Source organism: Bos indicus x Bos taurus, chromosome X (assembly GCF_003369695.1).
Source record: "Bos indicus x Bos taurus breed Angus x Brahman F1 hybrid chromosome X, Bos_hybrid_MaternalHap_v2.0, whole genome shotgun sequence".
Lineage (NCBI taxonomy): Eukaryota > Metazoa > Chordata > Mammalia > Artiodactyla > Bovidae > Bos > Bos indicus x Bos taurus.
In genome coordinates, this window is record NC_040105.1 from 5,743,869 (window position 1) to 5,768,472 (window position 24,604).

The 24,604-nt window shown below is 47.6% G+C and overlaps 1 protein-coding gene across 1 annotated transcript in view; it reads right to left on the reverse strand.

The window, feature by feature from the left end:
* The window catches only part of ANOS1 (anosmin 1), a 211,900-nt gene that overhangs the window by 38,914 nt on the left and 148,382 nt on the right, over window positions 1–24,604 (reverse strand). The window contains exons 5-7 of the mRNA XM_027533540.1: window positions 17,196–17,380; window positions 9,932–10,061; window positions 660–865 (exon numbers count right to left, since the gene is read on the reverse strand). Coding sequence (XP_027389341.1) covers window positions 660–865; window positions 9,932–10,061; window positions 17,196–17,380 — 521 coding nt within the window. The remainder of the gene's footprint in view (window positions 1–659; window positions 866–9,931; window positions 10,062–17,195; window positions 17,381–24,604) is intronic.

A 24,604-nucleotide genomic window follows, 5' to 3' on the forward strand; every position in this document is an offset into this window, starting at 1 on the left:
TTGAACTGTGGTGTTGGAGAAGACTCTAGCGAGTCTCTTGGACTGCAAGGAGATTCAACCAGTCCATCCTAAAGGAGACCAATCCTGGGTGTTCTTTGGAAGGACTGATGGTGAGGCTGAAACTCCAATACTTTGGCCACCTGATGCAAAGAGTTGACTCACTGGAAAAGACCCCGATGCTGGGAGGGATTGGGGGCAGGAGGAGAAGGGGACGACAGAGGATGAGATGGCTGGATGGCATCACTGACTTGATGTCCATGAGTTTGGGTGAACCCCGGGAGTTGGTGATGGACAGGGAGGCCTGGCATGCTGCCTTTCATGGGGTTGCAAAGAGTCGGACATGACTGAGTGACTGAACTGAACTGAGACAGGTAAGATGGACATCATTCCAGTCCCTTTGATTTCTAGAGTTTGTGCTGGCCCTTTGGATATGAGTAAGTCAACAGACGACATTCAAGCGTTCTCAGCCTGAAATGTCCGAGGCTGATTGGCTGGTGTGGTCCTCTGATCACAGACTCTCCTTGGCCAGAGGGAAGCGATGGGAATTCATTCCTCATCCACCCCTCTTCTGGGCTCATTGGAGGCTGCTCTTAAATGGGGCACCTTGAGTTCAACGCCCCCACGAGACACCAGGCCCCCTCCCCGGAATCAGCACTTACCCCATCCGTGGTCTTCCTCCTCTTCTTCTTGGTCGGCACAAGGGACTTGCCGTTGACTGTCCAGCTCCAGAAGACTTTGTAGTGGTGCACCGGGATGTCTGGTTCCTCGGGGACATCCCACGCGATGGTCACAGCCACGCTTCCGTCACTGTGGACGGTGGAGTTCACCAGCCGGAGGTTGGCTGGGGCCGGGGGTGCAGATGGATCTGAAATCGCAGGAGACAGAGTTCAGTTTTGAGGATGACCACAAATGCACCATCGACTCCATGGATAGGAGTTTGAGCAAACTCTGGGAGACCGTGAAGGACAGGGGAGCGTGGCATGCTGCCATCTGTGGGGTCGCAGAGAGTCAGACTCGACTGAGCGACTGAACAACAACCATGGAAGCGCCATTTCTGCTCATGTGACGACTACAGGGTCAATGCAGGAACACTGCCCTTTATATGTAGGATACTTGAAAACAAGCACTTCAGTTCAGTTGCTCAGTCATGTCCAACTCTTTGCGACCCCACGGACTGCAGCACGCCAGGCCTCCGTGTCCATTACCAACTCCCGGAGTTTACCCAAACTCATGTCCATCGAGTGGATGATGCCATCCAAGCATCTCATCCTCTTTCGTCCCCTTCTCCTCCTGCTTTCAATCTTTCCCAGCATTCAGAAACACTTTTTCAGCCTCAAATTGAAATACAGTCTACAGAAAAGTAGTCAAAGTGAAAATTGCTCAGTAGTGTCTGACTCTTTGCAACCCTATATTCTCCAGGCCAGAGTGGGTAGCCTTTCCCGTCTCCAGGGGATCTTCCAAACACAGGGACTGAACCGGGGTCTCCTGCATTGTAGGCAGATTCTTTACCAACGGAGCCACCAGGGAAGTCCACAGAATGGTAAGACACGTGCATTGGACCATGTTTGTAATCTAGACAGTTTCATACCATGGCAACCCTGCCCAATTTCCACAGTCCTGAAACTGACAAAATTCTGTAAAACACCGTCAAATTCCATTTAGGTTGGGTGACATTAAACACGTCAGCAATGGTGAAACACCTGTGAAAATTCTGAAAAGAGGAAACAGAAATCCGGGGCCAGCTCATACAAATAAGTGTTCATCTGAGTGGACCTGGAGCTGAACATCCTTGAGTCCAAAGTTTAGAGCCACATGGAGACATCAGCAAAAACAAACCATTTTTTTTTTTAATCCACATTACAAATGGGATGACAGATGGCTAACATGTTTGTCATTTCACCTTTTCTCATTTGTTGCATAAACCGAGACCTTCTCAGCTGTCGAGAGAGACCAGGTCCTGGAACGACTCCCCCCCCACCGCCGCCCTGCCCCCGGCCCCCGACAAATCTCCATTTGAGATATATATACGAGAATGACTAAGCATGTGTGAACTTGGGGGTCTTTCCCTCATTTTTTGCCAAGTGTGTGTGTGCACGCTCAGTCACTTCAGTCGTGTCTGACTCTTTGTCACCCTATAGACTGTAGCCCGCCAGGCTCCTCTGTCCATGGGATTCTCTAGGCAAGGATACTGGAGTGGGTAGCCTTTTCCTTCTCCAGGGATCTTCCAGACCCAGGGATCAAACCCAAGTCACTTATGTGTCTCCTGCATTTAAAGGTGGGTTCTTTACCACTAGCGCCACCTGGGAAGCCCCAGAAATTGAGCAACTATAGATGCTGCTCACCACAAAGGACTTCCAGATGGTTTTGCATCAAGACGCCTGCCCAACAGTTCTAACACCATCTGCATCAGAGGAGCAAAGACGCAAACTCGATATACATGAGGAAGACTGGGCGAAAATACCCGTGTTTTTATTCTCAGGATGCTTTGCATTTTTGGAATGATGGAAACATGAATTATTGTTTTCTTAAATCTGTTGCTTTCCTGTACGATAGCTAAGTTCTGGAGGTTTGTGGGCTATTATTATTATTTTTTTAAGTTTTGTAATTGCGTTTCTAGGCTAATCACTAATCCAAAGCACATTATATGATTTTTTTTGTGACCAAGTGGTTTTCAAACAATCAACATTAGGAACCCTCCAGGAGCGCCCAAGACTTATGCTGAGATAATGCGCTTTCAGTGAGTCCTGGGAGGGCCCAGAAATATATTCATGTGAAATATGTTTTATATAAAATAACTGTTGTTGTTTAGTCACTCAGCCATGTCTGACTCTCTGCAACCCCAAGGACTGTAGCCCACCAGGCTCCTCTGTCCATGGGATTCTCCAGGCAAGAATACTGGAGTGGGTTGCCATTCCCTTCTCCAGGGGAATATTCCTGACCCAACCGAACCTGTGTCTCCTGCCTGGGCAGACAGATTCTTTACCACTGAGCCAGTTGGGAGCCTACTTTGCCAACACCAGAGTCTTGGCCCCTCCAGCACCTACTCCCCACCACAGACACCCCATCTCAGGAAATGCACAGTCCTCCTTCCCACGGCTCCTTCCCCAAACTTCGAGGCTGTATCCTTCCTGAGCTCTCACTGAACAGCTCCTGTGGGCATATCAATACTACTGAGTCTATCTGGAATCCCACTGTCTCTACCAGAATAACACCCTGGGCCCATTTCACCTTCCTCTCTCCCTGATTATTGGGAAGGCCTGTCTGAGTCTTTCTCAGTATGGCAGCTGGTGAATCGTTTTTTTTTTTTTTCTGGCTTCCCTGGTAGCTCGGCTGGTAAAGAATCCACCTGCAATGCAGGAGACCTCGATTCAATTCCTGGGTTGGGAAGATCCGCTGGAGAAGGGATAGGCTTACCTACTCCAGTATTCTTGGGCTTCCCTGGTGACTCAGACACTAAGGAATCCACCTGCAATGCAGGAGACCTCAGTTCAATCCCCGGGTCAGGAAGATCCCCTGGAGAAGGGAATGGCTACCCACTCCAGTATGCTGTTATTTTTGTTTATGTTTCATTTTATTTTGCTTTTAAATTTATTAGTATTTCTTTGGCCATGCCAGGTCTCCATTCCAGCAGGTGGTATCTTTAGCTGGCACATGGGAACTCTTGCTTGTGGCAGGTGGTACCCAGTTCCCCAAGCGGGATTGAACCTGGGTCCCCTGTGTTGGGAACACAGAGTCCTAGCTACTGGACCACCAGGGAAGTCCCAGCTGGTGATTCTTCATGACATGAGTTCAGGAGCTCTCACTGCCCACCCCTCACCAAAAAAGAGCTGGCAGTCTCCCCAAAGCCTTGTGCCTTCCTTCCATACATAACATCCTGAGTCTGCTCTCCTGTCCCTGCTCCTCCTGCTGTTCTGGCCACGCTGGTTCCCAGGTTACTTCTTGGATATGAAACCAAGAGCTACCGAGGCTCTTCCAATGGTCACTGAGCCTCAACACCTCCCCCCAGGGAGTCCTGACCTGACTGTTCACCTACTGCGGGTTGACCAGATGTCTCGCTATCCAAGTCCGTTATATGTGTTTTCCTCCTCTTACTGGCAGAATATTGTCACCATTTCCTCCTGCCTTCATGTTCTCTGAGGCCCTTAGAACCAAATCTGTGGCATGATTCACTCCTAAACCTACGGCAAGTCACTGCAGATCCTTCTCAGAGGAAGCTAGTCTTCAAGCTCATCACTGCTTCGAAGCAAAAGAAAAATTAAAACATGTAAGGATAATCACAGGCATTCACATTTTCAATGATGCACCTGGATGTCCATGTGCTGAAAATACACGGTTATGCTTCCAGAAATCCGAAGTTCACAGGAAGAGAGCAAAATCATCTACATTTCTAAAGAAAATTCCCAGTTTAGGAAAGTCAACTGGTGGTGTTTCATCATTTCCTTAATCTACTTCATTCATTCTATCATTACTCACCGCCCTGGAAAAATATCTCATGCCTTACATGTGATTGCAATAGTCCAGGATAACATCACCTAGTTTGTGAAACAGGAGACAACCTAACTGATGAAACAGCACTAGGAAATAATGCCTTTAAATAAACTGATAGTATTTGGCTCAAATTTTCTTCCCTGGTGGCTCAAAGAGTAAAGAATCTGCCTGCAATGCGGGAGACCTGGGTCTGATCCCTGGGTAAGGAATATCCCCCTGGAGAAGGGAATTAACCCACTCCAGTATTCTTGCCTGGAGAATCCCATGGACAGAGGAGCCTGGTGGGCTACAGTCCATGGGGTCGCAAAGAGCTGGACACGACTGAGTGGCTAATTCTTTCACTTTCACATTTTGTTAAACATAAGGCCCATTTCAGTGTTCAGAATACCAAGATGGCATATTCCCATAACGAAGATAAGACACTCCAATCTCTTCCTTCCCTCCGCCCCCAAATAATCACTTTAAAATTACAGAGCCAAGAGGGAATAGCAGAGACGATGTGTTTATCAGCCCCAATTAGTCTCTGTAAACCAGCTTTTTGTTTATCTGTTTAGTCACGGAAGACCTCAGATGAGTCTGTCCAACCTGTCTAAGCTGAAGGATCTCAATCAGTCCCAACAAATCCCCACACTGCAGCCATCCATGGCCTTGTGAAGTGGTTCCCTACATTGTGAAATGAAGTATGTTTACTTTGTTGAGAGGTACAAAATCTTTTCTTTCAATTTACATAATGTTTCGATTATATGAAAACTTTGAAATGCAGTTGGAAGTTTGTGGAAAACAATTATATGCATATAGCTGACACCACATTATGATAAAGCCTCAAAGGATTCTATAAGCTACTTGTTTGGTCTTTTTGTTTGTTTGTTTTCTAAACTGGTAAGGATCTTTCAATCTTTTAACCCATAGGGTTGAATAGGTGAAGTGGCCTGCCCGAGGTCATTCAGGTAACTGGTGGCAGTCAGAAGTGAGAAAGACAGGGAGGGGAGACAGAGGGGCTGAGATTCTCACACTTCTGCTCGTCTGCATTTATTACTCTGTAATAACGTTATGGTTCCCGGAGGAATGGTTGGGGAAGGGGTAGTTAGGGAGTTTGGGATGGACATGGACACACTGCTGTATTTAACATGGAGAACCAACAAGGACCTGCTGTCCAGCACACGGGACTCTGCTCAATACTCTGTAATAACCTCATGGTTACCAGGTGGAAGGTTGGGGGACGGGATAGTTATGGAGTTTGGGATGGACATGGACACACGGCTGTATTTAACATGGAGAACCAACAAGGACCTGCTGGACAGCACAGGGAACTCTGCTCAGTGTCATGTGGCAGCCTGGATGGGAGGGGAGTTTGGGGGAGAATGGATACATGTACATGTACGGCTGAGTCTCTTCACTATCTAGCTGAAACTATCACAATATTGTTAATAAGCTCTACCCCAATACAAACTAAAAAGTGCTTTTTTAAAAGAGCAGCCATAGACTCATTACAAAAGACCCCAATGCTGGGAAAGATTGAAGGCAGGAGGAGAAGGCAGTGACAGAGAATGAGATGGTTGGACGGCTTCATGACTCAACGGACGTGAGTTTGAGCAAAGTCCACGAAACAGTGCAGGACAGGGAAGCCTGGCACACTGCAGTCCATGGGGTCGCAAACAGCTGGACACAACTGAATGACGGGACAAAAACAACAAAAAAAATTGACAACACGGCAACAAATGAGCGTGGCTCTGTGCTAATGAAACGCTATTTGCAGAAACAAGGAGCAGGCCAAACATGGCCCATGGGCCACAGAGTGCCAACCCCGAGTCAGTCTTTCTAAAGCCATGACACCATTTAGTCTCTGGAACTGGACATAAAAGTGTTAGTCGCTCAGTCATGTCCACTTCTTTGCAACCCCGTAGACTGTAGCCCCCCAGGCTCCTCTGTCCATGGGATTCTCCAGGCAAGAACACTGGAGTGGGCTGCCATTTCCTTCTCCAAGGGATCTTCCCAACCCAGGGATCAAACCCAGGGTCTCATAAGTGGTGCTTATTTCTAATGAGCTTATGGCTGTATTTTGTTTTTGAAATGTTGGCACCGTGTTCCCATTTTACAGATGAGGAAACTGAGGATCAGCGTTTCATTCACTAGTTGGGGAGTGTAGCATGAGAGGGCCAGAGTCACATCACAAGATGAGAGTTTTCTTGAGGCTTACATGAGAGCATTTCCCCCTATCCCACTTCTCTTTCTGCCTCACCCACTCCCTCTTTACAACCTTCCCAGTCGTCTACAGAAACCCATCTCACGGGGCAGGAAGCAAACACACCCTCAGAGATGAATGGAACAGGAAGGCCATGTTAGCTCCTTTTACAATCTGCGTGATTTCCAGGGCAAGATATATTCAGTATTTAGCAGGACTATCCAAATTCAGCCTTGAAAACAGTTCCTTTATTAACAACTCTATGTAGTGCTTTTGGAAAAGGAAGATGGAACACTTGGATTTCAGAAGAAAGATTTATGGTTTCCTCTCTGAACCTCATGATTAATTCCACGCGCAAAAAGTAACAGGCACAATGATGGAACAATCCAGCGCCTATGATGCAGAAAATGCCAAATGAAACCACTTGTCACCCCTGGAGAAATGCAGGTCTGTTATCGCACTGACATGAAACCCCATGAGAAAGGAGCCCTTGCTCTGTCCTGCCCGGGGAGAAAAGCCATCATCTGTGAGGCAGGCACCTCAAGGTGTCCCGACAATGCTAATGGTTACATACAGAAACCCACCTCCACATTTGCACAGAAAGCCAGCGCGCAAATTGCAACAAAGAGAGAGACCTTTAGATGGCCATACTGCAGAAGGCAAGCTTCATATAATATCACTTACATGTGGAACCTCAAGAATTGATGCTTTCAAATTGTGGTGCTAGAGAAGACTCTTGAGAGTCCCTTGGACAGCAAGGAGATCAAACCAGTCCATCCTAAAGGAAATCAACTCTGATTATTCATTGGAAGGACTGATGCTGAAGCGGAAGCTTCAATACTTTGGCCCCTTGATATGAGGAGCTGACTCATTAGAAAAGAGCCTGATGATGGGAAAGATCGAAGGCAGGAGGAGAAGGGGACAACAGAGGATGAGATGGTTGGATGGCATCACTGATGCAATGGACATGGGTTTAAGCAAACAGTAGGAGATGGTGATGGACAGGGAGGCCTAGCGTGGTGCAGTCCATGGAGTCACAAATAGATGGACACGACTTAGCGACTGAGCAATAACCACAACCCTTAGCTGCATCCTGCATGAATCAGCTTCAGCCGCTTAGCGGGCCTGTGTCTTCAGTGAAGACACTAGTACCTACCACGAATTCTAGGTGTGTGTTTTTTGCTTCAGGCGTGCACTCTGCAATGGTGAATGCTGGGCACATTTGTCAAACCAAGAAACAGAATGATTTAATGGTGAGTGTGGGGATTGCCCAAACGGTGCACCTTCATTCAACGAAAGACCATTTCAACTGACAGGCACAGGGCTAATCCAAGACCCGAGGGGTGTTCAGATATGCAGGAAGGGCTGGGGCGACATGGCCCTGCTATCTCCCCAGGATACATGCCTCTTTGGAGGTTGGCAGCCACGGTCACGGGACCTCTGCCCAGGTCCCACCCAGCTCCAAAGGGGATTTGTCCTGTGCAACGCAGAGGCTGGGCACTGCTGTGCCTCGTGTGTGCACAAGCCGTGTTGATCTGAGAGTGCCAGACCACAGGCAGGCAACGGGGCCAGTGGGAACACGGTGTGACCACACACACCTGGACCACATGTGAACTGGGAAAGTCAAGGCGGAGACTTCCCGAGCCCCGCTCGGATCCTCGCCTCTGAACCCGCCACTGACTATTTATTCACGTGGCCTCTCTAGATCATTGGACCACAGGGAGACAGGCCTCATTCGAGAAAGGTCTCATGTCTCTGTTTGCTATTTCTCTTTCCAGCTTGCTTAGTGTATTCACCTGGGAGCGGGGTGTGCGGGATATACCTTTCTTAAAAGGGCCTTTTAAAAGAAAGAGTTAAAAAAAAAAATAATCTACAACACAGGGGACTTCCCCAGTGATCCAGAGTCTAAGACTCCACACGCCTGGTGCAGGGGACCCGGCTTCAATCTCTGGTCAGGGAACTGGACCCCACAGGGTACAGTGAAGACTGAAGGGTCCGCCTGTCACAGCTAAGATCTAGTGCAGGCAATTAAAAAGAAAAAAAGTCTGCAATAAACACTGGAACGGCATCCAAATATTTAAATTATTTTGGCTGCAAATTTTCCACGTGAGACCTGTGATTATCTCGGTAAAAGTGTGGCAATATTATTCTAGCAACATATAGACAGACTAGCTGACACTTATAAGAACGTGTGTGGGCTCAGTCACGTCTGGCACTTTTGCGACCCCACGGACTGTAGCCCACCAGGCTCCTCTGTCCATGGGATTCTCCAGGCAAGAATACTGCGTTGGGTTGCCATTTCCTCCTCCGGGGCATCTTTCCATCCCAGGGATCGAACCTGCATCTTCTGCATTGGCTGGCGGGTCCTTTACCACGGAGCCACCTGGACATCCTAAATGGAAAGGAATTGCAATTTATAGCAGCCAGTGCAAACCTTCCCATCTTGAAAGACAGGACGGACGTTACACGCCTCACATTATTCATTAACATCACAATGCCTGCCTAAACGGAGGTGGAGTGACCTCCTGTGGACGACGATACCTGCTGATTAGTCAGTGAGTAACCTCACTCATCTTCCGTGAAAACGGAGCTTGCTGATTAGCCAGGCTGACGTCTCATTAATTCAGAACGCGCAAGACAACTGGAGAAATAAACACAGAAATATCCAGCCCAATCATGCCCTTGCAGAATCACAGCCTAAACCAACCACAAGTGGAAAACTGAGTATCCATCACACCCACAGAGGTTTTAGAACAGCAGTGAAATGAGAAGGGAAGAAAGCGATAGCCACGACACACTGACTCAGGACGGATTTAAACTCCGCCTGCTGTGAAACAGGAGGTGAATGACACGCATCAGAGCCACTCTTTTCAAGAAACCTGCATCATCTGATGTGGCAAACACGAAAGCCTTCTCTCCAAAAAAATTTAAAGTGAATGGTGCTTGATGGATAAGAGATGGAGAGACCCAGGCAGTGGAAGCTGATTCTAGACAACGGCCTGTTCCAAGCTGAGAAAACATCATCGTGATGACAGTTTCCGGAGCCTCGCAGAGGTCAAATCCCAGGGATCCTCCCAGCCGTGAATTCATGCAGCTCCTTCAGAGGCATCTGGTCCCATTCGCTCAGCACAGCAAAGCCACGTGCTGGTCAAACACACCCATACCAGCCTGGAGACACCACGGATGTGTCCCCCACCCCCCCTGACCTTCCATCGCGAGGTGGGTGGGTCGGCGGGCGGGCGGGCGGCAAGCACCACTGACCTTTGGAGGAGCGGAAGTGCTTGCTGGGGGCGGTGAAGCCTCGGGTCCCGTGCACGTTCACGGCCGCCACCCGGAACTGGTACCACCTGCTGGGCCGGACGTCCGTCAGCTGCACCCGCTCGTCCGTGGTCTGAGGGGGAGAGGCACACAGAAGCCTGTTACCCTGATGTGCCCGCTGCGTATGCTTTGTAAACACACGCTTGACTCATCAGCGGACTTGACACAGTCCCGCCCTCCCCCTGCCCTCCTGGGTTAGGACGGGCAACCCTGCTGGGTTCCAGGGAGGGCTGTCAGGACCAGGGAATTCCCAGGGGAGGTTCCAGTGGCTCCATGCCACTCACGGGTATTTATTCCCAAAGACTCGGATGGCTCTGTGGAAGTCAAAATCTCATGATTGAATGCACAGGCTGGTTTTTACCTCTGATGACTACATACAGTTTTGGAGGGTTTTCATTAATGCAGTATACATAAGAACGAATAATGGGCTTTCCCTGTGGGTCAGATGGTCAAGAATCTGCAATGCGGGAGACCCAGGTTTGATCCCTGGGTCGGGAAGATCCCCTGGAGAAGGGAATGGCAACCCACTCCAGTATCCTTGCCTGGAAAATCCCATGGACAGAGGAGCCTGGTGGGCTACAGTCCGTGGGGTTGCAGAGAGTCGGACAGGACTGAGCGACTGTCACTTCACTTCATGAATGAATAAATATATGAAGCGATCATTACATTACAGAGAACATGAAATCATCTATAGATGACAGAAGGAAAATGCCTCCTACTTGGACACCAAATATAATTCTGGAAGTAGCTATGCGAACCCACACACTTCAATTCCCCAAGTATATTGCAACTCAAGGCTTTTTCTTTCTTTCTTTTTCAGTTTGAGTATATCATGTAAGATGTGCACAGATTCATGTTCCTGAAGGCTGAGGTGTGTTACTATGTTCAGTTCAGTTCAGTTCAGTCGCTCAGTCGTATCCGACTCTTTGCGACCCCGTGAATCACAGCACACCAGGCCTCCCTGTCTATCACCAACCCCTGGAGTTTACTCAAACTCATGTCCATCGAGTCAGTGATGCCATCCAGCCATCTCATCCTCTGTCGTCCCCTTCTCCTCCTGCCCCCAATCCCTCCCAGCATCAGGGTCTTTTCCAAAGAGTCAACTCTTTGCATGAGGTGGCCAAAGTACTGGAGTTTCAGCTTCAGCATCAGTCCTTCCAATGAACATCCAGGACTGATCTCCTTTAGAATGGACTGGTGGATCTCTATGTGGAGGTGGTTTAATCACTAAGTCATGTTTGACTCATGTCTGACCCCACAGACTCCAGGCTCCTCTGTCCATGGGATTCTCCAGGCAAGAACAGTGGAGTGGGTTGTCATGTCCTTCTCCAGGGGATCTTCCCAAACCAGGGATCAAACCTGGGTCTGCTCAATTGGCAGGCGGGTTCTTTACAACTGAGCCATCAGGAGTGGCTGTATGAATAGATCTTAGTCCAATAAAACGTTGCAAAGAAGAAAACTGGACACAGGGACACATCAACAGGGCTTGCTGTCCCTCTGGTTATGTCCCAAGATCTCAGGCAACCTGACCATATTGTCACTGCCCCGCTTGGTCAAGCTCAGGGCAATATGCCCACTTCCAACAGTGTCCTAGGGCACACCTGAGAACTTGGCCATGACTCTGAGAGAGGCACTTCCTAGGCAGGTGGATAAGAAGTCCGGGGGTCCCTGAAGAGAGAGGGATCTGGGGTTCTCGAGGAGGAGGTAGGGACCTGGAATTCTCAAGGAGGAGGAAAGGGCAAACATCTTTTTTCTTTACATTCTTTAGTCTTAGTCACATAAAGGAGAAGGCAATGGCAACCCACTCCAGTACTCTTGCCTGGAAAATCCCATGGACGAAGGAGCCTGGTAGGCTGTAGTCAATGGGGTCACGAAGAGTCGGACACTTATTGAGCGACTTCACTTTCACTTTTCACTTTCGTGCATTGGAGAAGGAAATGGCAATCCACTCCAGTGTTCTTGCCTGGAGAATCCCAGGGACGGTGGAGCCTGGTGGGCTGCCGTCTAAGGGGTCGCACAGAGTCGGACACGACTGAAGTGACTTAGCAGCAGTCACATAAAACATTTGTTGATTTTTTTTTTCCTTTAAGCCTGGAACTGATGATTATACAACAAACAACTCAGTTTAAACTCTGTACTAAGGATTATATAACAACAATGTATCCTTCTTGAGGACAGTTTTTCCTTCCTGAAAACTTCTGACTAATCCTGATATCTTGGACCACATTTTGTCCAAATTCTGATATCTTAGAATGTATATTTTTTCCAGTAGTCATGTATGGATGTGAGAGTTGGACTACAAAGAAAGCTGAGCCAAAGAATTGATGCTTTTGAACTGTGGTGTTGGAGAAGACTCTTGAGAGTCCCTTGGACTGCAAGGAGATCCAACTAGTCCATCCTAAAGGAGATCAGTCCTGAATATTCATTGGAAGGACTGATGTGGAAGCTGAAACTCTAATACTTTGGCCACCTGATGCAAAGAACTGACTCCTTGGAAAAGACCCTGATGCTGGGAAAGATTGAAGGCAGAAGGAGAAGGGGATGACAGAGGATGAGATGGCTGGATGGCATCACCGACTTGATGGACATGAGTTTGAGTAAACTCCGGGAGCTGGAGATGGACAGGGAGGCCTGGCGTGCTACATACAGTCCACGGGGTGGCAAAGAGTTGGACACGACTGAGGGACTGAACTGAAGTGAACTGAAGGATTATATAACAATAATGTATCCTGCTTGAAGACAGTTTCTCCTTCCTGAAAACCTTCTGACTAATCCTGATATCTTAGAATGTATATTATGGGAGTTGGTGTGGTAGGATCTTTCTATTGTCAAGTTCTAAGGACTTCCCTGCTGGCTCAGACAGTAAAGCGTCTGCCTACAATGTGGGAGACCTAGGTTCGATCCCTGGGTTGGGAAGATCCCCTGGAGAAGGAAATGGCAACCCATTCTAGTACTCTTGCCTGGAAAATCCCATGGAGAGTCCTGGTAGGCTACAGTCCATGGGGTTGCAAAGGGTCGGACACGACTGAGCGACTTCACTTCACTGAATCCTGTTATCCTAAAATGTAAATTGTGGGAGTGGGTCTGGTAAAATTTTTGCAACCCTGAGACATTCTTTTGATTTATTATAATAACTAAAAACTATACAGCTCCCTTGCTAACACTAGGGAGGGGGCACTCTCCATCCCCCTTCTGATGTCTGTGTCAGAAGCTTTCTCTGTCTCTTGTCTTACTTTAATAAAACTCCGCTACACAGAAGCTCTTGAGCAATGAAGCCTGGTCCCTGGTCCCAAAGCTAAATCTCCTTCTTCGGAGATCATGAATCCAACATCGTTCACCGTAAGCTATCAACTCCAGGGGATAAATGTCTGAGTTCTGTGCGTCATCTGGGCCTACTGCCAGCTGAGCTCAACGAGACACTCAGTGCACGAAACTGGGCAACAGAACAGAAATGAAATCCTTCTAAGCCTCAGCTTGTGATAACTTACTGAAAGGACTGCCACGTGAGCTTCAAAAGAAGCTGAGCACTTCCATGATTAAAATAAATGAACAGGGTTGTCATTACTGTCTTTCTAAATTCCATATATATGCATTAATATACCGTATTGGTGTTTCTCTTTCTCACTTACTTCACTCTGTATAATAGGCTCCAGTTTCATCCACCTTATTAGAACTGACTCAAATGTGTTCTTTTTTTTATCACTGAGTAATATTCCATTGTGTGTGTGTACCACAACTTTGTTATCCATTCGTCTGTCGATGGACATCTGGGTTGCTTACATGTCCTAGCTATGCAAACAGTGCTGTGGTGAACACTGGGGTACATGTGTCTCTTTCCATTCTGGTTTCCTCAGTGTGTATGCCCAGGAGGCGAGGCTGGGGTGATTTGAGAGAACAGCACTGAAACATGTATATTACCATATGTGAAACAGATGACCAGTGCAAGTTTGATGCATGAAGCAGGGCACTCAAAGCTGTTGCTCTGGGATGACCCAGAGTGATGGGGTGGGGAGTGGGTGGGAGGGGCATTCTGGACGGGGAACACGTGGACACTGGTTGGAACACATGTACACATGGCTGATTCATCTCAATGTCTGGCAAAAATCACAATAGTGTAAAGTAATTAGCCTCTAATTAAATAAAAAAAAAATGTAATTTTTTTTTTTAAAGGAAGACGGTGACAAGCGTGGCTTTCTACCTTATCTGGCAGACTTTGAGACAACATTTCCATTGACTTCTTTGTCTAGTTTCAGCCTTCAGTTTAAGGAACTAAAGTCCTTAGTTTAAGGAACTAAAGCATTCTCAGCAGACACAGAAAGGAAGCATTTCGTGTGGAGTTAACCAGTGAAAACAGCAATAATAATAAAAATGATAGAGGTCTTTCCTCTCTCTAAGAAAGAGAATATGAGAGAGAAAGTCTTATCATCAGTTCCTTTCATAAATCTTCAAATTGGTAATTTGTAAATTCTACAAGTAATACCATAGCACTATTTAGGGGAGAATGCCATGTAAACCAAACATAATTTTAGGCTGTATTCTGAACATCTTTATGTTTTGTTAAAGCAAAAGGATTTAACAAGATAGATATGGAATAAAATTACTAAATATTTCTGACCAGTTCTTTTTTTCCTCTAGTTGAAGATGTTTCTTTTAGATGTGGTACATATATGCAACGGAATATTACTCAGCCATAAAAAAGGAACGAATCTGAGTCAGTTGTAATGAGGCGGATACACCAAGAGCCTATTATACAGAGTCAAATAAGGCAGAGAGAGAAAAAAATAAATGTAGAATATTAGTGCATATATATGGAACCTCAAAAAAGGGTACTGACAAACCTATTTGCAGGGAAGAAAGACACAGAGACGTAGAGAATGGACATGTGGACACAGAAGGGGAAAGAGGGAGTGGGACAAATTCAGCAAGTAGCGATGATTATGCACACTAACAGCACCGACTGTATGCACTACTTTATGTGTGAAATAGAAATCTATCAAGAACCTGCCGTGTACCACAAGGAGCTTAGCCCACTTCTCTGTGATGACCTAGAGGGACAGAAGAGAGGGGTGGAAGGGTCAAGGTGGAAGGGATATTGTACACTTGTGATTGATTCACTTTGTCATACGGCAGAAACTAACACAACGTTGCACGTTATCCTCCAATTTTTTTAAAAAAATCATTTTAACATCACATTTCTCATTGCTTTTGAGGTCTTTAAATTACTCCTGTGTTTATCCTCTCTGAGACACTACTGATGAGAAAGGGATGACATTTTTGTTTCAAACACCTGAGTGTTGCACTGTAGTTTACATGTACTGAAAAAGAAAAAAAAAAAAAAATCAAGGGAATCTCGTCTTTGGAGAAACACAGTCTTACACACATCAGCAGAGAAGATTTCCCTATAGACCGACACGTGGGGAAGGCATGTTTACTTGTTGAAAAGCATGAAGCGGTTTCATACTGATCATTTATTCTTTCCTCAGCACTGGGGAGATGACCCCCAGGAGGGGTACCATCTGGTGGCCCATTGGTTGGGCAGTTGAGCAAGAAGAAGGAGAAGGAAGTACTCAGGGAAGATTCAAGATCTGCCCGCTGCTTCCCACCAAGCAGTCTGGTGACAGGATTCTTCGTTCAGCCGCTCAACTCCTGTGCGGAATGAAAGCTTAAACGTGGGAGTGAGAGAGTCAAATCCTAGGTAGGTTGATAAGAAGTCCGGGGGTCCCCAAGGAGAGAGGGGTCTGGAATTCTCAAGGAGGAGGAAAGAACAAACTTTTTTTCCTTCTACATCCCTTAGGATTATATAACAATAATGTATCCTGTTTGAGGACAGTTTCTGGAAAAAAACCTTCTGGCTAATCCTCTTATCTTAAAATGCCAATTATGGGAGTGGGTCTAGGAAGGTCTTTACAACCTCCAGACATTCTTTTGATTCACGGTAATAAGTTATGAAAAAGTATGTAACTCCATTGCTCACACTAGCGAGGGGGCACTCTTTCCGACCCCCCTTCTGATGTCTATGTCACAAGCTTTCTCTATCTCTTTTATACTTTAATAAAACTTTATGACACAAAAGCTCTGAGCAATCAAGCCTCGTCTCTGGCCCCAGATCGAATTCTTCTCCTCTGGAGGCCAAGAATCCCACCATCTTTCATGGTTCGGCAACAACGTTTCAGGAGCAATACAGTAGAAGACGTCAAGACATGGCAGGTTAGCAAGTCCTTCGGCTGTTGAATTTCCCTCAGTCTAGCGGGTTCTACATGTATCTCAAGGCTTAAGTGCAGTTCTTGGAGGAAATGAATGTGAACACGCATCGGAAAACGGCTTCCCTGGTGATCCAGTGCTTTAAGAACCCCCCTTGAAATGCAGGGGACACCACTTGGATCCCTGTTCTGGGGAGATGCCACAGTGCTTGGAGCAAGGAAGTCTGTGGGCCGCCACTTCTGAGCCTGAGTTCTAGAGCCCGTGTTCTAGAAGCCACCACAATGAGAAGCCCTCACTCCACAGTGAAGAGGAACCCGTTTGCTGCAATGAGAGGAAGCCCAAATGTCCTAACAGGGACCCAGCACAGCCACGAGTAAGTCAATGGATCTTCTGAAAAGGAGAATTATGTCGCTACACCATGCATTGGCACTTCTCTGGAGGGTCAGACGGTAAAGTGTCTGCATACAATGTGGGAGAACTGGGTTCAATCCCTGGAGACGGAAATGGCAACTCACTGCAGTGCTCTTACCTGGAACATCCCATTGATGGAGGAGCCTGGTAGGCTACAGTCCATAGGGGTCTCAAAGAGTCGGACACGACTGAGTGACTTCACTCACTCACTCACCATGCATTGTGAGCACGTGAAGCCCACTTTCTCGTGGTACCAGGTTATACACCCATGGAGCTTCTCCTATCTTTCACCCCAAGGGATGGGGGCTGGAGGTGAGGTGTGTGCACAGCAGTTTAAGTGACTTGCACACTCAGGCTATTTTGAGCAAGCTACAGCACGTTAACCTTCTCTGTGTAGGTGTGCAGGAGATGTCACCTCAAGGGTGACATTAGGAGACCCAGGTTCGATCCCTGGGTTGGGAAGATCCCCTGGAGGAGGAAATGACAACCCACTCCGGGACTTTGGCCTGGAAAATCCCATGGACAGAGGAGCCTGGTGGGCTGCAGTCCTCAAGGCCGCAAAGAGTCGGACAAACAGAGCCCAGGAAGCACTCACCTGTGCCACGGTCTGCCAGTGCGTGGCGTCGTCTTCGCTGGGATGGATCCCGTAATTCCACCTTCTCTGCACCACGTAGATCACGGGCTCAATGGAAACGTTGAACTTCGAGGACCACTTTACCTCCAGCTGCCCAGACTGCAGTTCTGTGAACCGCAACTCCTTCCTGGGCTTCAGGGGGACGCCTGGAACAGAACCACTCCGGTCACAAGAGCCTTCGTGCACTGTGTACTGTGGTGAATGCTAAGGAAGAAGAACTGAAGAGGAGATGAAACTCATCTCATGACAAAGGACCCTCTGCTTCCTTTCTTAATAGCAGCGTCTCCCTATCAGGGGTTCAGTCTGAAATCATATGATGCCAAGTTCAGTTTCACATTCCCACTGTTTTATAGGGTCTAAATTGATTCTTGACCCTGAACAAGGTTTTGTCTCCCCAGTAATCTCAAGGGTTAGTCACTTAGCTGTGTCTGACTCTTGGTGACCCCCAAGAATGGTAGCCTGCCAAGCTTCTCTGTCCCTGGGGTTCTCTGGGCAAGAGTACTGGAGTGGGTTGTCATTCCCTTCTCCAGGGGATCTTCCTGAAGCAGAGATCGAACCCAGGTTTTCCACATTGCAGGCAGATTCTTTACCACCTGAGCCATAACCTCAGAGCAGTTCTTTTATGTACATTTTTTCAAATGAAAGAAAAAGTGCAAGAACTTTATAGATGGCAGTGTTAGAAAGCACTCCTGCTGAAGTTAAAACTTGACAAATGGGCAGACGGAACCTTTTGTAAGGGGAAGAGAAATACCTGATATTTACTATGTGCCAGGTGTCCTTCTGAACCCCAATTGGGTTCAATTTGGTTTGTAATGAAAACCTGATAGAATTCCCATTTTCTAACACATAAGTGAACAGGTGGAATTAGGTCTTGACATGGTCATAAACAGGTTTCCCTGATGACTCCAGTGGTAAAGAATCTGCCTGCAATGCAGGAGATGCAGGACACCCTGGTTTGATCTCTGGGTTGGGCGGATCCAATGGAGGGGGGCATGGCAACCCACTCCAGCATTCTTGCCTGGAGAATCCCATGGACAGAGGAGCCTGGCGGGCTGCAGTCCACGGGGTCACAGGGAGTTGGACATGACTGAGCACGCATGTACACAGCAAGCTGCACATGGCAGCCTAACACGGAATCCACCAGAGATGACAGTCATTAGGAGTCTCAAGTCCTTCTCCACGTAACATGCTCTGCCCCTGCTGCTCTATCTCAGGGTCCTTATGACATGGTTCCCGAGTTTCCTCTCCTCTCCGTCCGAGTGAGTTTTCCTTTTAAGGAAAACATTATAAAGCCCAATGCTCTCATGTGGTCAAAGCATACAGGAATGGTTTCTGAACCACAAGACTCGTGGATTTCCCCAAGTGATTGCTGGGGCTCTCCCTGCTGACTTGCTGTTTAAAATTGGGGAAAAAAAAAAGATGAATTAATAATGTTTGGGTTTTGGCACGGGTGAGTGCCTGGCTTCAAAAACAGTCCCTCACAGGTGGCTCGTCGGAACATACTTCATCATTTTGATTTCTCTCTCCCCGCAACGGAGCGAGCAAGTTGCCTGGTAACCCAAAGATGTAAGAACCACGGTTCAAAATAGCAGCCATGATGGAAAGGGGAACTTAGAACAAATTCATAATTCCAAAGAGATCAATGGAACTGACCGAATTTAGCTAGAGTGCAGGGCACCCTGATGCTCAAACCAAGAACACCAGCCGCCCGTAAAGCTGTTCTGCACTGAGGATGAGCGTTCACCTAGAGCGCTGATGCCTCATTTGAAACGGTGAGTTCGGAGCGCTGCATTCTGCTTTCCATGTCTTCAGTCTCAGCAGAGGGAAGGCTACAAACCACAGAGAAGTTCTGATGCAGGTTAGCAGCATGGCTGAAATTCCAACTCATCTCATTCTGATCTGAATTCACGCTGAGGTCTTCTTATGGTGGGAAATTCTAAAGCCATTCATCACTGATCTGGATGGAGCTGGGTGATTAAAACGCACCACGTCTGTATCTGCTCAAAAGCTCACTGATTTTTTTTTAATTAATTGATTTTAATTGGAGGCTAATTACAGTATTGTGGGGGTTTCTGCCAACACATCGACATGAAATCGGCCACAGGTGTACATGAAAAAAATACCATTTACTAATGTTTATTCATTTCCAGCTGTGTTGGGTCTTAGCCGCAGCTTGCAGGAGTCAAAGAGTGCGGGCTGCCAATCGACTCCAGTATCCTTGCCTGGAGAATCCCATGGACGGAGGAGCCTGGCGGGCTACAGTCCACGGAGTTGCAGAGAGTTGGACAAGACGGAACCACTAAAGAGAAATAATACACAGCCTGCTTTCGACACCCGGCTTCCCCAGACCACACTGCCAGGCGCTCCCTACTGCTATGGTCTGGTCACACGGTCTCCTTCGTTCTGAAATCTCTTGCCTTTCGTTTTCTGACATAGACTCTGGAATATGTCCAGGCTCAGTCCAGATGCCACCGCCTTCTCAGCCACCTTCCCTCAACCTCCAGCTAGAAGTGCAGGGCTCCATTCCTTGCTCTGCCATTCCACGTTGAACCTGTGACCATCGACACAGGCATTCAAGTGCCTCTGAACACAGCCAGCTCTCTGAATGTCTTATCTTCCCTATGAAGCTCAAGCTCCAGGGGTGTGTGTGTGTGTGTGTGTGTGTGTGTGTGTCAAGAACTGGGTTCTCCTCCACCCTCCTCAGCCCCCCAACCAATGCCCCATAAGGAGCACTCTGCAGAAGCAAATGGTGTGGAACTGTTCACTGAAGAAAGGGCCTAGCCCACTGCGTTATCCTCTCAGGAATACGCCTGGAAAAGTAGTAGCAGCCCACTTCTTTATTCTTCTCTCAGGAAGAATTAGGAGGAAGACATGGCAACAGGGGTAAAAATCTCCGCTTGAGAGTCTCAGAGAGGAATCATCGCAGGCGTTCACTGCCACCTCCTCTGGGATCGTATCTATTCAAGGAGCTCACGTCTCCCTCCGCCATCAAGGTCTTGGGACTCAAACATTCCTTTATTTCCTCTTTAAACAGAGCAAGGCTAAGCACCAAAAAAAAAAAAAAATCTACAAACAATGAATGCTGGAGAGGGTGTGGAGAAAAAGGGAACCCCACTGCACTGTTGGTGAGAACGGAGTTTAGTCAAACTCATGTCCATCGAGTCGGTGATGCCATCCACCCATCTCATCCTCTGTCATCCCCTTCTCCCCCCGCCTTCAATCTTTGCCAGCATCAGGGTCTTTTCCAATGAGTCAGCTCTTCGCATCAGGTGGCCAAAGGGTCAGAAGGCCAACATCAGTCCTTCCATACGAACCAGCAATCCTATCAGCAGGCATATACCCTCAGAAAGCTACAACTGAAAAAGACACAGGTACCCCAGTTGTTCATGACAACAGCTAAGCCGTGGAAGCTACTGTGATTCCATCGACAGACAGGTAGATAGAGAGGTTGTGTTACATACAAACGGTGGGATACTGTTCAGCCATAAAAATGAATTTGACTCTAGTTCTAGTGAGATGGATGAAACGAGAGCCTGTTAATACAAGTAAATCAGAAAGAGAATGATAAAGATTGTACATTAACACATGTATGTGGAATCTAGGAAAACGGTTAAAGTCTAAGTGTTACTCGCTCAGTCGTGTCCGACTCTTTGTGATCCCATGGACTGCAGCGAGCCAGGCCTCCCCATCCATCACCAACTCCTGGAGCCTGCTCAAACTCATGTCCATCGAGTCGGTGATGCCATCCAACCATCTCATCCTCTGCCGTCCCCTTCTCCTCCCGCCCTCAAGCTTTCCCAGCATCAGGGTCTTTCCCAGTAAGTCAGTTCTTCGCATCAGGTGGCCAAAGAATTGGAGTTTCAGCTTCAGCGTCAGGCCTTCCAATGAGTATTCAGGACTGATTTCCTTTAGGGTGTACTTTGCTTTATGTATATCTACACACACACACACATATATATATAACATATATGTATTGTATTGTATATATATACATGTTATATATACGTGTAGGGCTGAGTCTTGTTGTATGGCAGAAACCAACACGACACTGCAAAACGATGATCCCCCAATTAAAAATACATTCTTTTTTTTTTTTTTAAAGGGACAGAAGATGGCTCGTTAGGTTCCTAACCTCACAGAGCACTGCCGGAGACTGCAAACCCGCCCTTCTCCTTGGCCCTCCACGGAGAATCCTCTAGGGGAAATGCAGCTCCAGTAACTGGCCCAGCGCTGAAGTACCCTGAACTCAGCCGGGGGACCCCCGCCCCTACACCCACATGCTTTGAGGCCTCGGTCATGAATGTCATCTGACTGCCATGGGCCTCCACACCACATGACTGAGCATCAGGGAGCTGTCAACTCAAATTCCTTCCCTTAAGTATCTCCTTCATTCTGATGGGCAATGATCTCGCCATTTGCACGTGAAGAAATGGTCCATCTGGTCTGCATTAGGGTCGGCTGGCTGCCCTGATTGGGAGGAACTGCACCCTCTGGGCTGTTAATTGTGTGCAGATGGGGCCCGGCCCCCACCGTTGCCCCTTCCAGGAGTCTCATTCTTGCGAGCTCCCCCAGCCTCCTGAAGGCATCCCCGGAACAGAGGACAGAGATCTGTCCTCAGAGTGGTTTTCATTATGTAAATGACTACCATCTTTCTTTATTGGTTTCAAACAACTTTGTCATCTGAAATGTAAACGATTCCGTCAAAAATGTCAGAACGCTATGGTGTAGCATCCTGCAATATATGGGGGTGTTTCTTGAAAGCGTAGCAAGTCTAAGGCATGGAAACCCAACACTTCAAAAAAAAATGTTCAAAACAGACTGATGGAAAAATCGAGGAAGGCTAGCAGTCGGCAGTTGCAAATCACCCGTGTTGAGTGTTCATAAAAGGACTTGTCACAAGTCCAGGTGTGCAAGTGCACAAAGATACAGAGTTCCAGTGAGTCATTAATTAGTCACTGCATAACGTCTCTCACTTAGCAGCAGCAGCAGCAGCAGCGTCTCTCATAAAGACAGCTATACTCAAGGCATCTGGGTTCCTATCACATGAGGGCATGCAGTCACTGTATTCAAAATGCGAGTGATCACTTTGTGAAAAGTGGTCCACCTCGAAAATCCTGACGTTTACAAATTTCAAATCCTGACAGGTTCATGGAAATACTAAAGCAGTGGCGTCATCAGCCCCTTTTGAAAAGAAACCAACTGATAACGCGATTGATTGCAGGTTAGCACCCGCTAAAGATGAGCCCTGGGTCTCGGCCACCTATAAAACTGAAGGCCACGGCTGCCTGGCATTTTTCTGTCTGGAAGAGAAGTTCAGCGTTTCTCCTTCCCTGCCCAAACTGACCGCTGCAGCTGGGCGTCAGGAAAGTGAAAAGTGAAAGTTAAGGTCGCTCAGTCGTGTCCGACTGTTTGCGACCCCGTGGTCTATACGGTCCATGGAATTCTCCAGGCCAGAATACTGCAGTGGGTAGCCTTTCCCTTCTCCAGGGGATCTTCCCGACCCAGGGATGGAGCCGAGGTCTTCTCATTGCAGGTAGCTTCTTTAGCAGCTGAGCCATAGGGAAAGTCCAAGAATACTGGAGTGGGTAGCCTATCTCTTCTCCAAGGGGATCTTCCCAGCCCAGGAATCGAACCGGGGTCTTCTTCATTGCAGGTGGATTCTTTACCAACTGAGCTATCAGGGGAGCCATGGGCATCAAGAGAGGCAGTAAATTAAGAAAGCAAGACCTCTAGACAGAGGACAGTTTGACAAAGCTGTTAAGTAAACCAGAACTAAACTAGGGGGAATCAAAGGAGAACCCCAACAAACGAGAGCTTGTGAGTCACCCGCAGAAGGTCAGCTTGTGAACATCCCACAGCCTCACAAAGGCTCATGTTTCAGAGACGGGGCCTGGTTCACCCAGCGTTAACACTGTCAAGTCTTCGAGACTTGTAACAGCCTTACTTGAAGGGTGAAGGAAAACCTCACTGCTGTTTTTTCCTTCGTGTCAAACCCCAATACCAGCCTGCAGAGGTAACGTGAGGCGTCAGCCAAGGACAGTTCTCACAGCACTACCCCAAGTTACATGCCCCAGGGTAACGGGTCACTCCGTGGACCATCTTTTCAAAACATACTGTGTTTCTAAAAAGTCAAGTTTCCGGCGTACGAAGCCTCTGAAGTTATGAGGTCAGCCCGCATGTCCTACACATACGGACTGCACAGAAAGGATATATGTGTTTCCATGAATTTTTATAATTTTTCCTTAGCCCCATAAGAGAGAAAGAGGAAAAAAATTAGGGCAGTGGTTGGCCCGTATCAGTTAATGGCAAAAGTTTCTAAAGTGAGTGGTCCACTTAAACAGCAATGTGTGTGCGTGACCACCTCGATGAGTTCACTGCTGGGCCGGGCAGAGGCTGTGTGCTTCGGTTCTGAACGTCAGTGCAATCCTAGTAACTCCTAGTTCAGTTCAGTTCAGTCGCTCAGTCGTGTCCGACTCTTTGCGACCCCATGAACTGCAGCACACCAGGCCTCCCTGTCTATCACCAACTCCTGGTGTTCTAACTGATGGTCAATATTCACCAAGCGAACAGGGATCCATACTTGTAGACTGAGCTGACCCTTTAGAACTCAAACTGGGGAAGACATTAAGAAAATGCTTTGTGGGCTTTGCCTGGAGGCTCAGTGGTGAAGAATCTGCCTGGCAGTCTAGGAGGCATGGATTCGATCCCTGGTCCTGGAAGATTCCCACGTGCCAGGGAGCAACTGAGCCCATGCACCACAGCAAGAGAAACCACTGGAATTAAGAGAGTAGCCCCCACTGCAGCAACTAGAGAAAGCCTGGCAAAGCGACAAAGACCCAGTACAGTCAAAAAATTAATTTATAAACAAAGAAAAATGCTTTTTGGGATTCCCTATGAGATTGACACTTCAGTAAGTTAACAATGAACAAACGGAAATTGAAGACCTTACAGGTCTGTCCAGGAGTGTCTGGTTCTTCACGTGTGTGTGTGTGTGTGTGCGCTAGTTGCTCAGTTGTGTCCGACTCTTTGTGACCCTGTGGACTGTAGCCCACCGGGCTCCTCTGTCCATGGGATTCTCCAGGCAAGGATACTGGAGTTGGTTGCCATGCCCTTCTCCAGGGGATCTTCCCAACTCAGGGATTGAACCTAGGTCTCCTGCATTGCAGGTAGATTCTTTACTGTCTATGCCATCAGGGAAGCCCTTCACAAGGTATATGCTTCATGTCTCATTTAAATACTGAAAGTAGAAAGTGTTAGTCGTTCAGTCACGTCCGACTCTGTGACCCCATGGACTGTACCCCTCCAGGCTCCTCTGTCCATGGGATTGTCCTGGCAAGAATACTGGAGTGGGCAGCCATTCCTACAACTCC